This window comes from Mus musculus, chromosome 18, assembly GCF_000001635.26.
Source record: "Mus musculus strain C57BL/6J chromosome 18, GRCm38.p6 C57BL/6J".
NCBI classification, from domain to species: domain Eukaryota; kingdom Metazoa; phylum Chordata; class Mammalia; order Rodentia; family Muridae; genus Mus; species Mus musculus.
The window spans coordinates 57,250,430-57,263,816 of record NC_000084.6 but is presented as its reverse complement, the minus strand read 5'-3'; the positions used below and the strand labels follow the sequence as shown (position 1 = coordinate 57,263,816).

The 13,387-nt window shown below is 43.1% G+C and overlaps 1 protein-coding gene across 1 annotated transcript in view; it reads right to left on the bottom strand.

Moving 5' to 3' along the window:
- The window catches only part of Megf10 (multiple EGF-like-domains 10), a 164,378-nt gene that overhangs the window by 33,651 nt on the left and 117,340 nt on the right, over nucleotides 1-13,387 (bottom strand). The window contains exons 9-12 of the mRNA NM_001001979.2: nucleotides 10,771-10,983; nucleotides 3,980-4,154; nucleotides 2,586-2,706; nucleotides 1,660-1,823 (exon numbers count right to left, since the gene is read on the bottom strand). Coding sequence (NP_001001979.1) covers nucleotides 1,660-1,823; nucleotides 2,586-2,706; nucleotides 3,980-4,154; nucleotides 10,771-10,983 — 673 coding nt within the window. The remainder of the gene's footprint in view (nucleotides 1-1,659; nucleotides 1,824-2,585; nucleotides 2,707-3,979; nucleotides 4,155-10,770; nucleotides 10,984-13,387) is intronic.

Sequence of the window (13,387 nt, the reverse complement as noted above, 5' to 3'; positions counted from 1 at the left end):
CTGAGTGTATGTTTGTATATATATACATATATAAATATATGTATACATAAACATACACATATGTGTATATATATGTATATGTGTATATGTATATATATATTGATTTGATCTGTTGTCAGTGGAATACATGACATAATAAAGAAAACTGAAAAATCTATTGTTATTTTCTTTACTACATAGCTTCTTTTCTCAGAAAGAGGCTGAACTGTGTAGAACATTATGATTCAGAACTGTAAATGCACATTCCTTTGGCAGTCTCCTCATCCACCCCTCCAAGTACATTCGACTGTTGAGTTGTCCAATGAAGAGGAGACTCTGGAGTGACTGGCAAGACTCATGAGGAAGAAATGGAAATGCTTCTATTTGGAGGGAAATCTTATTTGATACCCTAGATCCTTGGGACTGGTGTAGGGTGTATCACCCAAACAATGAGGAAAACAGCCCAGCGACTGGGGGTGGGGACATGGAAACAGCAGTACCAGGCAGCGGGTGTTAGATGATGTAATCACTTGCCTAGAATTTATTAAGCAAAGAAACCAACTAAACTACTTATTAGGCTCCACTAATGTCCGACAGGATTGCACAGCAGTTAGCTCTGCTATAACAGAAGCCCCTGAGCCATCAGACTCCCCGGATTTACCAATACATCAAATGCAAAACAATGGGCAGCGTACACGGGTTTCCACTCTGTCTATAATGAGGAAGTAAGAGACGACCAGCTCCAGGCATTGCTAATTGGTTCACTGGTCTGGACAGACACAGCAAAGCTAGCTTAACTCCTGGGGGCTTAGGGAGCACAGAATAATGCAGGGCAGGAATCCTTTCTTTTAGAAAATGGGTTGTACTTAACAAGAGGAGACCCAGAGGAAGAAAAGGAGGTCTGGTGAAAGCCCTGTCTCTGAAATGGCCCAATTCAGTGTGGGTCACATTATCATCTGATGATGTCCCCGGGGTAAAAGAACTGCTCCTAAGATGCTTGATGGCTCAAGAAGAAAGTGTCATGCTAACAGGAAGTCAGTCGAGTGCTTTGGAAGGCAGGCATGCAACAGGTTACCACAGAACTCCCCAATTCACTATCAGCTAGCCTGCAGCAGCTATGGAGGAGGATGCGTTCTAAGGATGCATGTCTCCAAATTAGGTCGAGGGAAGGGAGTGTGCACCGAGGAGACTCCTGTGCCTCCAGAAATATTTACATTAGCCAAGGCTGTTTCCAGACCTGCTTTCATCATTCCAGTGCACATTTCTGTGACACCAGCCACAGCTCCCTTTTCAAGCCCCTGTCACTCCCCCACCCCAAAGCCTGCAGATTTCCATTATAATGGAAACAAAATACTTGGAGAGCTGACAGGCAGACACTGGGTGTTTGACCAGTGCTGCTGCCTGGCTGCCACCAAAGAAAATGCTGGATTGGGGGCTGGGAGATCAGCAGAGGGACAATAGGAGAGAATGAGATATTCTTTAAAGCCTGCCTAGCTGATTTCCCCTCAATCCCTTTCCAAGCCTCTGTCTACTTCGAATCCTGTTAATAGTTACTGAAGACTGAGTCACACTCATTCACCTTCAGTCAGGAAAAAAAAAAAAAAAAAAGCAAGCTATACAAAGAAGTCATCCCTCCGGCATAGTCTTCCAGGCATGGCTACCCAGGCATAACACACATACCTGGCAGGGAAATTCACACTTCGCGCCTCGCCATCCGGGCGCACAGGTGCAGGTCCCATCCAGCGTGTTGCAGGCACCGCCATTGAGGCACTGACACGTTAGGTTACAGCCAAAGCCCCATGTGCCACTGGGGCAGCGGATGGAACAGTCCACCCCGTGCCAGCCTGCATGACAAGGACAATAGAGCGTGTGAGGAAACAAAGGCAACAGGGAGCTTCGCTGAGCCCTTCCAAGCCATGTCTCCCTGTACCAGATATCTTGGAGATGCATGACAGCCCCAGTCCCAGCAGTAGCAGACAGCCTTGGCTCTGCCACAAAAGGCCTTGACCGACCAGAAATGAAAAGGAACCCCCAAGGAACCAAACAGCCAACTGTGCCTTGTGATCAGTCAGGGATGCCAATGCTGAGAAGCATCCCATGGGCTCCTGGGAAAGGATGTGGAGTGAGGTCAACTTTAATGTGCTGTGATGCTCAGGGTAGAATAATAAGCTTTGCCTGTTTATATGAGAGGAAATGGAAGGCTTGTTCTTGGAAGACTAGCCCCAGCTTTGAAGCAATAACCATTAAGTATGAAAAATGTGTTTACAAGATCCTGGCTGCATCTACGGAGGACAAGTTCTGTGGCACACATAAAATCTGTGCTGGCTATATTGCTTGTCACAATTCCAACTTGGGCCATTTGGGGGCATAGACACGTCTGCTTGTTTACCCTTCCCAAAATCATGGACTCAGACTTTGAAAGCTGGCAACAACTTCAGAGAGGACCGAGTTTGCGTTTCTTTTCTGGACTCGGGAAGGATGAGGGATGCTGAGGCCATCATTTTATGATTTTAGTAAATTTAGAACTAGAGCCCCCGTCGGGGTGCCCTTCCAGTGACTCTAGGAGGTAACAGGACCAGATAAAAGATTCACAGGCACACTCTTACCTGCCTTACAGATACATGATCCATCCACAGGAGAACAGACAGCATCATTTTTACAGCCACAGCGAGAAGAACAATTTATCCCGTAGCGTCCCAGAGGACACGGAGTAGAGCAGTCAGTCCCCTGGATGAGCAGAACAGCAGAACACGGGCTATTTTTACCAAGTAAATCCATGCCAGCACAAAACACAAATATCCTTTGGCAATGCTAATTATGTTTCTTCTCTATTTTTAACACTCTATACTTTTGAAAGTTGCTATAATACCATTTCTATGCAAGTTGTGGAGACTCAGGTGCAATCCTGGCTGGCTCATGTTTATGATAAAACATCAAATAGGACCTCTCCCCACACAAAAGCCCAATGACTTCTTTAGATTTGTCTTCATAACAGAACACCAAAATAAACCTTTCTCCATTGCTTATGCAAGTATATATATATATATATATATATATATACACATTATAGCCGTAAACTCATTGTCAACAAAAATACCAACACTGTACATCAGTGTTTATATGCTTCTAAATGCTTCACAGGTTGCCTTGTATAATATGTAATTTTGTTAATGGTTGAGCAACAATACTCAGCCAGTGGTATGATTCAATTTATTCAGCAGTGGGCATTAAATAGAACTGAGCTACCAAAGGTGACCTAGAGACCTCTCTTTTCAAAAAACACGAAGACTCTTAAGAGAAGATTAATTCAGGGATCAGCCTGAGAATTGTGACCCTGGTCAGAAAACTCTGGAAAGGTCCTCTTGGCTCTGTGACTCCACAGCCCAGTCTTTCTACATTATGTGCCCTGGAATGGCCACCAATACTCTTCAGGGTTCAATGTTATCTTCTTTACAATGGAAAGAAAGAAATCACAGTTGACCATTTCCCCTTCCCAATAGCCAAGAAGTCATAGGGACCACAGGCAGAGTTTGGTGTTCCTGTAGTACAGGTACATTTGTAGGATCTAAACTCCCAAAAGGGCCTCAAAACCATGCGCAGAGTGTGAACACCTTATAATGCTAACCTGACGCATGTTGTGTCTTTAAATTTTGTGGAATTCAAACAGAAACTGTTGAAAATAATAACTAATAATCATGTGAAGAGCTATTTCTTTGTTGCCAACAGGTCAGAATAAAACCAGTATATATGGAATAGCTATAATGGGTCATACTTCCTGATGTGTCCTAATATTGAACATCAATGATGCCTTGACAGTTTCATCAGTGTTCTCAGCCATCAGTAGAATGTTAGAGTTACTTATCTCAAACAGCTCCCTTCCCATGAATGCTGAGAATGGTTTGATCACATTTACTCTAGTTCACAATAGCTCACGTAAAACGTGCTGTTGCTATTCTCCATCTTGTATCCCTCTCCTGCCTCCAGAGCCCAGGTTACTCACTTTGAATCCTGGAGCGCAGGCACACCTTCCAGTCACACTGTCGCAGTCCGCCCCGTTCTGGCAGCTGCAGATCTGTTGGCAAGCCTCCCCGTAGAATCCAGGGGAGCATGTTTCATTACAGTACAGTCCCGACCAACCCGGCTTGCAGCCACACTCTCCAGACATGGGATGACAGCTGAGAGACAGAGATGAAAACGAATACGTCATTCTGGGGTAGACATGACACTTGAAGCATGTGCAAATGCTGCTTCCTCAATAGGCACGAATGTTGCTGGTAATTCCACAAACACGGTTTAGACCTAATTCCTGTGGGTGGTGTGACTTAATTAATTGGCTGACACTTGACTATTAATTGCAGAAACGATGAATGAAATCAGCATTCATGCCCTACTCGAGTGACTACAATAACTTTATCCTTTTGCCTAAAATTCTTTGTAGTCATGTCTTACATTGAAAGCACTAACTCAATAAGAAGGCAGCACCATGAGGCACACTGACCAGCTCCATTCAATGCCAAACGCACTTGTGTGATATCCAAGGAATTCCAAAAGCAACGGCCTTGCAGCATGTTCCCCTCCCAGTCCATCTACCTGGTAGTGAAGCAGCAGCTGCTGGCTGGAACAGCAACCACATTGACAGGCCAGGCAGCCAGCTGTTGCCCCATAGCAAATGGGCATGTCAGCTGTGCTAAGATGCTCATGGAAGCTAGGGGACACAATAAAGCACTCTGTGGCAATCTGTCTCAAAGCATGTGTGCTTCTTGACACAGGAAACCTTGACAATCAAACCAACTCTGTTGACAATAGAAAGTCTGTGTAAAGAGGTTTCCCCTCCCCATGGAGCCCAGATCTTCTCCTTAAACAGAACAAACAAAATGTATTTACTTGGCATTTAGATATTTGCTAAATGGTCTTCCTAAAGGACTGTACTCCTGGCAGGAAAGAGAGATGCGTAGGGATGAAGACAAGGGTCTCAGACACACTTAGATCTACATGTGTATGCATCGTCCCTGCTATCATCCTCAGACAAACACCTGGCATCTCGGTGTCATATGGAGCTTACTGTGTCACTGCTGGGGCCCCTCCTTCCTTTCTTTTACATCTACCCACCCCATTCAGTCATCTGCACTTCTGAATGTGGTACCTCTATTCACCTGCCTGGGGATTGCTTTGTTGGCTGGCGTGTTTGTTTGCTTGCTAGCTCATTGCTATAGGACCTTGCTACATAGCCCAAGCTGACTTCACAATCAAGATCTTCGGCCTTTGCTAAGATTACAATAATGAACTGCGGTGCACAGACTTGTTCTCTATTTCTATCATTGACTAATATATTTTAACTTTTCATTCATTTATTTTCTGTGCAATATATTTTGATCATGTTTTCCTCTTCTTCCAATTTTCAGGTACTTCTCACCTCCCTACCCACCCAACTTTGTGTTTCCCCTAACTCTCTTTAAAACAAAAAAAAAAAGAAATGCACACAAACAAATAAAAATAAAAATGAACATGCAAAAGGCAAGCAAGACTAAAAACCAAAACAAAACAAAACAAAAACAACAACAAAAAAAATTGTCGAACAGAGCAAACATAGCCAAAAAGTTAAAAAAAAAAAAAACAAAAAACAAAAACAAAAACCCACTGAGCTAATTTTTTTTGTTGTTGGTTAATTTACTCCTGGGCATGGGGCCTGCCCCAGAGCGTGAGTAATACACCCAGTGAAACTCCATTGGAGAAAGCTCATTGTCTTTTCCTTTGCCAGTGGGTACCAGTTGCAGATAATTTCTTGGTTGGGAGTGGTATCCCCTGTCCACTTTCCCCCTCTAGGTGCTGGGTCCCTATCTGGTTTGAACCTGTGCAGTCTTGTGTGCACTGCCAGAGTTTCTGTGATTTCATGTGTGCATTAGTCTTGTGTCTGGAAGGCGTGGTTTCCTTTGGAGTCGTCCATCACCTCTGGGTCTTACACTCTCTCCTTCCTTCCGCATAGGTCCTGAGCCATGAGGGGAGGAATCTGATGAAAACCTCCTACTTAGGACTGAACGCTCCTAGGTCTCGCACTCTCTGCACACTGTCCAGTGATGGGTCTCTGTGTAACTTCCATCTACTACAAGAAGATGCTTCCATGATGAGGGCAGAGAATTGTTCAACACTCCTTCAGCCTCATCTCCATATCTAAATTGTTACTAGGACTTAACGATTTCAACTCAAAAACTGTATTTGACACTATACAAATCTCCACACTGTTCTATGCTTTGTCAAAGCCTTCCAACCTTCCTCCCTGTATCTACATACCCATGCCACCTAAAGAGTCAGTTAGACTGTGTCTCCTCTTTAAAGCTCGTCGAAGGCTCCCCACTTAGCATGGAATAAAATCCATAGTGTTTAGTTCCACTCACACGACAGTCCAATCAGTTACTTAAACTAGAATCTTTTCAGAGTGGAAAGGGAGGCTGGAGAGATGTCTCAGTGGCTTGGCACTGGTTTCTCTTCCAGAGGATCAGGATTCGATTCCCAACATCCACTTGGCAGCTCATAAGCATCTGTAACTCCAGTTCCAGGGATCCAATACCCTTTTCTGGTCTCCATGGTTACCAGGGATACACTTCATGTATAGAAATACATGCAGCACAATTACCCATACACATAAAGTAAAATAATAAATTACTTTATTATTATTATGCCGTGGTGGTGTATGCCTTTAATTGCAGAGGCAGATCTCTGTGAGTTTGAGGCCAGGCTGGTCTACAGAGAGAGTTCCAGGACAGCCAGGGCTATACCCCCAGAGAAACCATGATTTGGAAAAACAAAGACAAAAGAAAACAAAACAGAGTGGCGAGGGAAATACTGAAACTCACCCTAGGACAGCAGGCTTATCCTCATGCAGTCTCGACACCCGCCATTGCCATTTCTGCAAGGAGCTCCACCCACCCACCCCGCCCCATCTTGTCCTCAGTCTCAGCTTCTTCCTAGAAGCCTTCTCTACCCATCAGGATTCGTCTCTCCCTCTCCCCTGTGTTCTCTTTCCCTGCATCCTCCCCTCCCTCACTCACCTCTCAGGCTGCAAAGTCTACTTTGCTCCAACGTTCCTGTCCCCACAAGATCTATGAGGACAAGAAGTAAGTCTTTTCTGCTACCCATTCCTAGCACACAGTAGGCTCACAGCAAAGACTGCAGAGTAAGTAGATGAAAAGGACATAGCCAACTCCAGATCCAGTTTTCACGCAAACCCTGATCCTTTCTCATCTCTCTGACACATGATACAAGGCTCTCTAATACAGTACCTGTGTCCAAAGTCAGAGTTACAGCTAAGCTTTGTTTCAAAAGTGTTAGTCTTACATCAAAGGAGACTGTCTCTAGTCCCAGAGAAATAAGTAATATCTGAAGTGAAATCAAGTGAACACAGACACTCACAGCTAGTATTTACAGGGCACTGGCCAGTGACAGCACCCTCCTGACTTAGCTACATGTGTCATTTATCTCAGTTCCCAGGACCACCTAAAGTCATAGTCCCATTTCATAAATGAAGAAACTGAGGCCTGGAAAGGGTAAGGCTTATTCAGAGGGTCACATGTGCAGTTGTGACTGAATCAGGCTTCAACACTGGTTTGTTGGTTTGTTTTGAAACTGTGGGAAAAGGAAATTTGTGAGAAGCATTCAGGGGAGACTCGGCAGGAAAAGGAACGGCTAAAATTTAGGATATAGCACTGTGCACCAAAGTCAGCAGCATTGTAAAAACAAAACAAATTTATATGAGCAAAACTTATCTGAGAAAAGTAAAAGAAAATAGAGCGTTTTACTTTAGCTTAACTTGCTAAAAGAGAACATTTTGGTAGAAAAATGACTTACAATAAAAACAGAAGTATTATTTATGCTTTAGGTCTTTATACTAAACAAAATAGAAATCACTATGTGAACATAAACTTCAGGCTAGACAAAGAAATGATATTCAGCAGCCTCTAGTGAGTGGTGATCCAGCACACGGGTCCTCAGACTGAGGACACCAGGATTAGCATTCTGCAATGTGTAACTAGGTGTCGGACATCAAGGCAGTTTGGAGCCACTCAATGGACTCTCACACAGTCAGTTAATGGAGCACGCGACCTCCTAATGGAGCATGCAGGTGATATACTTCATACCCGTTTTCTGTCTAAAGAACAAATTGCTTTACACATGAAAATACAATTGAGCACATATGGAAATATTTGTCATTTTATGCATGCCTATAAAGACAACCACTTTTAAAAAGTAGTTCTTCAGTTTCACAGCTAGCTTATAACAGGCATCCAAATGTACATAATATTGGCTGGCTGATGTGAGTGACATGGGTCTGTGATTCCCAGATACTCAGGAGGCTGAGTCAGGAGGATTACAGGTCCAAGGATTGCTTGGGCATACTGTAAATTCAAGGTGAGCCTAGGCACTTACTGAGACTCTGCCTCAAAATAAAAAATACTGAGCTGGGAAGGTACCGGTAATAGAGCACTTGGTAGCATGTGTGAGATCCTGGGTTCAACCCCCAATACTGGAAAGAAATACTGACTAAGACAGAATGAGTCACTGAATTTCCCTCCATTCATTTCCTTATAGGAGGACTACACTCAATGCAAGGACAACTGGGTGGCCTCCTGATTAGTTTTGACTGTGAACTTGACACAGTCTTAGTCACCTTGGAAGAGGGAACCTCAACTGAAGAACTGACTCAATCAGATTGGCCTAGGGTTATGTCTGTGAGGGATTTCCTTGACTGATGATTGATGTGGGAGGGCCCAGCCCACTGTGGGTGGCACCATCCCTACGTAAATGGGTCTGGACTATATAACAGAGTTAGGTAAGCATGAGCAGAGATGGAGCCAATATGCACCCGTTCTTCATCATTTCTGCTCCAGGTTCCTATTAAATTTCTATCCTGAAATCCCTCGGTGATGGAGTATTAGCCGGAAGTGTAATCTAAAGTAAACCCTTTCCTCTCCAACGATGCTATGAAACTTAGGTTTGCACCCGAAAGTCTGTATCAGTAAAAATGTCTTTGGGTTCAACATGATTTAAAGTATTAATGTCACTTGTAAATATTCTTAAATTAATTTCAACTATATATAAAAAATAAACTGCTACAATTTGGGAGGGGGGTCTCTCTTATTACAAAACAGAGGCCAAGTTCAAGGCCAGTCTGGTCTACATAACACATTTCAAAGTCAACCAGGGATATACGATAAGACCTCATCCAAATAAATAAATGAAGGAAAAGGAAGGGGAGGGGGAGGGGGAAGGGGAGGGGGAGGGGAGGGGAGGGGAGGGGAGGGGAGGGGAGGGGAGGGAAGGGAAGGGAAGAGAAGAGAAGAGAAGAGAAGAGAAGATAAGAGAAGAGAAGAGAAGAGAAGAGAAGAGAAGTAGAACCTATTGATCCATTTGTAAGGATTGATTCATCTTATAAATGATTATTGGGCAACATGACATAAACAAAGGCTTAAAGGTATTTAGATGTTAGAGCTTGCCCTGTTTATGGTTGCCTTTAGAAGTCAGATGGCTAAAATGAGCCCAGGCTACCCTTCTGGAGACTCTATGGGCCTAGTGATTCTTATCATCCAGCCAAATGGCAAACAGAGAGCATTTCCGGAACCAATCAGCTTCCAGTGGCTCTGCCAGGTGAACCTATGGCAAATAGCAGAAGAGACTCCCACCCTGAGCCTAAGCACACAGTAAGAAGTCATTAGCTAGTAAATACCTGATGGCCTAAGGCTACTAAATTTGGCATCGTTTGTTTGTTGTGAGTAAACTATGCTAGAACGTTGAAATATAAATCTGTGCAGAGAATTTATTACCTAAATATTCAAATGTTTCATATAAGAGGTGATAATATGTTCCAATGAAGAAGACCCAAAGTTGACCATAGCAAAGTTACTTGAATCACTTGGAGAGTACATTTCTTACACACACACACACACACACACACACACACGTACACACACACACACACACACACACACACACACATCCCAATACAATACAAAGTACAGTTTTCTTCTGTCCTTGTAATGACTTAAAGAATAGACCAACCGCATACCTCTGTGTCTCTGTAGCTCTTGTGGATTTGATATGGCTAAGTATAAATGTACCATCTGCACTGAATACAAACAAAATCCTTTCTGCTAACATCTGAGCTATTGTATACTGTACTAGATTTTTGCCAAATTTATCTTTTCCAGAAGTCTGCAACTGGGCTGGGAATTCTAAGTCATATGTATCTGGTCCTTGGAGGAGGTCAAAGAAAGGAATAGGTGGGAAGATATTTTTTCAGGGACAGACAAGCACTGTAGGGTGGGCAGGATTATAGTTTCCTGTTCCCAAATTTTTGGATAGATTTTTGAGCTGAATAACCCCCGTGAGGTTTTTATTTTTGTCAGAGCGATCAGTTCTGAAAGCGATTCCACATGTGACAGCCACATGTGAAGCACTTTCACAAACCCTCCCACTTCCTCTCTGTAGCCTTTCCTGCTTCCCCAGACGTGTTGTCAGGCAAAGGATGCTTCAGTGAGCACGATGCTTTCACATTCGGAGCTTGGCTTAACCCTTCTCTCCACAGTATCTTTGCTTCTAAGGGAATGTCACACAAGCCTTCTTTTAGGGAAAAGTTCTGTTAATCTCAGAAAAAATTCAGTTTTACCAGTCCCCACCGATAGATAAAATAACCTAATAGCTACCCACAAACAATAACCTTAGCCCTTTGAACATGGGCTTTCAGTCACTGAAGTGAAAACTTTAATAGAAAACATTTTTCCAGAGGCTGCTGACACTCACCTGTGAGTGTTGTCCAGGTGGCAGGGGCACCGCTTGTCACATTTGATGCCGTAAAGCCCCTCGGGACACAGGCGCGCCTCGCAAAGTTCACCCGAAAAGCCTGCTTCGCACAGGCATGTACCACTCACGTGGTAACACTTGCCTCCGTTGACACACCTGCAGGCCTCAGCACAGCGAACTCCATAGCTCCCAACAGGACATTCGTCCTGACACCTATTCAAACAAGAGACCAATAGTTGGTTCAACCTAATTGCATACAGGTCGAAATGCTTTGTGAACCCATAGTATTTCGTATTTATTCCATAGGAAAGTAACGAGATGGATCGATCTGTAGCAGGAGAACTAAATACAAAGACTCGAGGAATTCTGAACCTTCCAAAATCAGAGGCCCTCTACCCCAGTTTATAGGTTATAAAGTTTATAGGTTTCACCTTAGAGTCTTTATAAGGAAGAAGCAATGGCTCAGAGAGGGGGGATACTTTGGTAAGCTGCTTGAGGAGGGAGGCTGGTCCCTGGAGGAGTGAAAGGATCCCTAGCTACTTCATAGAAAGCATGAATAGTTAACGGGGCCAGCCAAATCTCCTTTTGGAGAGGTGAGGCGATTGGGAGGATTCTGCCAAGAAGACAGACATGCAGTCTCATCTAGCGGAGCACACAGCACAGTAGGGGTCACTGTCTCAGCAGACACTTCCCATGTGGCTTTCCTGCCATGCCAGACTCTGATTTTTTTTTTTTAAATGTAGGTCAGTCTTGTGTTTTCCAGATCTGAACCGTGCAAGCAGCAAGACCTGCTTAGAAGCAATGGCACAGAAGCAGTTCCAAGAGAAACAGCCTTTCTACCAGGCTGGGCACAGTTCTAATGCTAGGGTGTGGCGAGCGTCGATATTGGGATGCTAAGTATAGAGGGGAAAGCTTGGGAGTCTTCTAACGTTTTGCTGGTTGACTCTGGCTCCAGTCTGCACTACACTTGATGAAGAAATGCAAAGAGGGGCTCCTAAGATCAAGTTTCACTGCTCCTAGAACTCTCTCACTGCACTTGTCAGCCTGCTGCCACTGAGAGCTTAACCACAAGAGAAATTCTGGAGTAGCAGAATGAATTCTTCAAAAGAATTCAGTTGTAGACTTTAGAGCTACCCATGAACAAGTATAGCTATTTTTCAGACCATAGTATTTTTATAAAGGCCATGATTTTTTTTTTTTTACAACTTTTTTCCACCCCTTTACTCTGAGGTTGTGTCTTTGTTCTGTGGTGTTTTTTTCTGTATGCACATGAATATTTTTTAACCTTCAAGATGCTTTTATACACCAAGTCATCTGATTTGTTCCTTTAAAAGGTACACTTTAGAAAAAGACTGGGTGAGGTACAGTGATTTACCTGATCCAGGCGGTTTTGTTTTAGTTTTATTGTTTTTTGTTTTTGTTTTTGTTTTTGTTTTTTTGATTTTTTGTTTTTTCCTAAAGGCAAATTGCTTCGCAGTTTGTCGGACAAGATACCCTTATACAACTCAACGCCAGTGGAAAAAAATTACCAGTTCCTCACCCTCTTCCATAAACTTATAAACAAAACAAAATGTTAAACTTCTGGTTGGTGGGATGATTCAGTGGGGAAAGACACCTAATAGCCTGAATGCGATCCCAGAAGTCACGTGATGGAGGAACCGGACTTCCTCAAGTTGTTCTGTGCGACCCCATCCCAGCACGCACAGTGAATACATAAGTGTTATTAGTGTTAATCAAGAAAAGGTTGGAGCTTGGGTTATCTGCATGATTTTAAAGTGGTTTAAGCATGATGTAAAGGCTGTTGGAAGTGGTGCATGTCGGATGTCTAGCAAAGTCACGTTGCCCCATCACAGGGAACTAATTTGTCGGTCTCATTGTGACTTGGCACACTATTTTCTTTCTCTTGGAAAGCAAAATGTATAATAGCCGATCTCGGCCTGTATTTATCTTTCTAGCCTCTAATTAAAGATCTAGTAGTTTCTAATATAAATGTAGAACGAATTCACTCGGGTTTGCCGTCTAAGCCGTAGCTATGGCAGCAGGTTCCCTCCGTCAATACCGCAGCACCTTCCTGTCAATCATGGTTAGGTGTGCACACCTGGGAAACTCAAGCAGACGGCAGCTTTCTAGAGGAGACTTTTCCTGTGGTTTTTAAATCACTGTTATAACTATACACATAGTTATACACATAAGGTGCAGTGTGATGACTCTGTGCATACCAAACATTTTCTATTTAAATAGACATCACGGAGTGGCTATGACTCTCTGCTTGGTCTCTAGCTTAAGATCACCATTTCCCCTGCAAACCGTTCAAGTTGCTGTTATGGTACCACAAGAAAATTAAGAAGGGCTATCTCGGAAATCAGTAATACATTTTTCTTCAGAAGAAAATGTTGGCAGAGAAATAACAGAGGGTAATAAAAATTGACCAGAAAAGAAATATATAAAAAAAACCTATTTCTATTAAACTATTGCTATTTTTTTAAAAAGACTATTTCTATTAAAAAGAAAAGAAGAAAGAAATTTCTAATAGTGTTTGGAGTAAGGAAAAAGAATGATCATTAAGTAGACAAAACCTGACAAAACACTAATTAGTAGGGAACATCCTTACACCGAT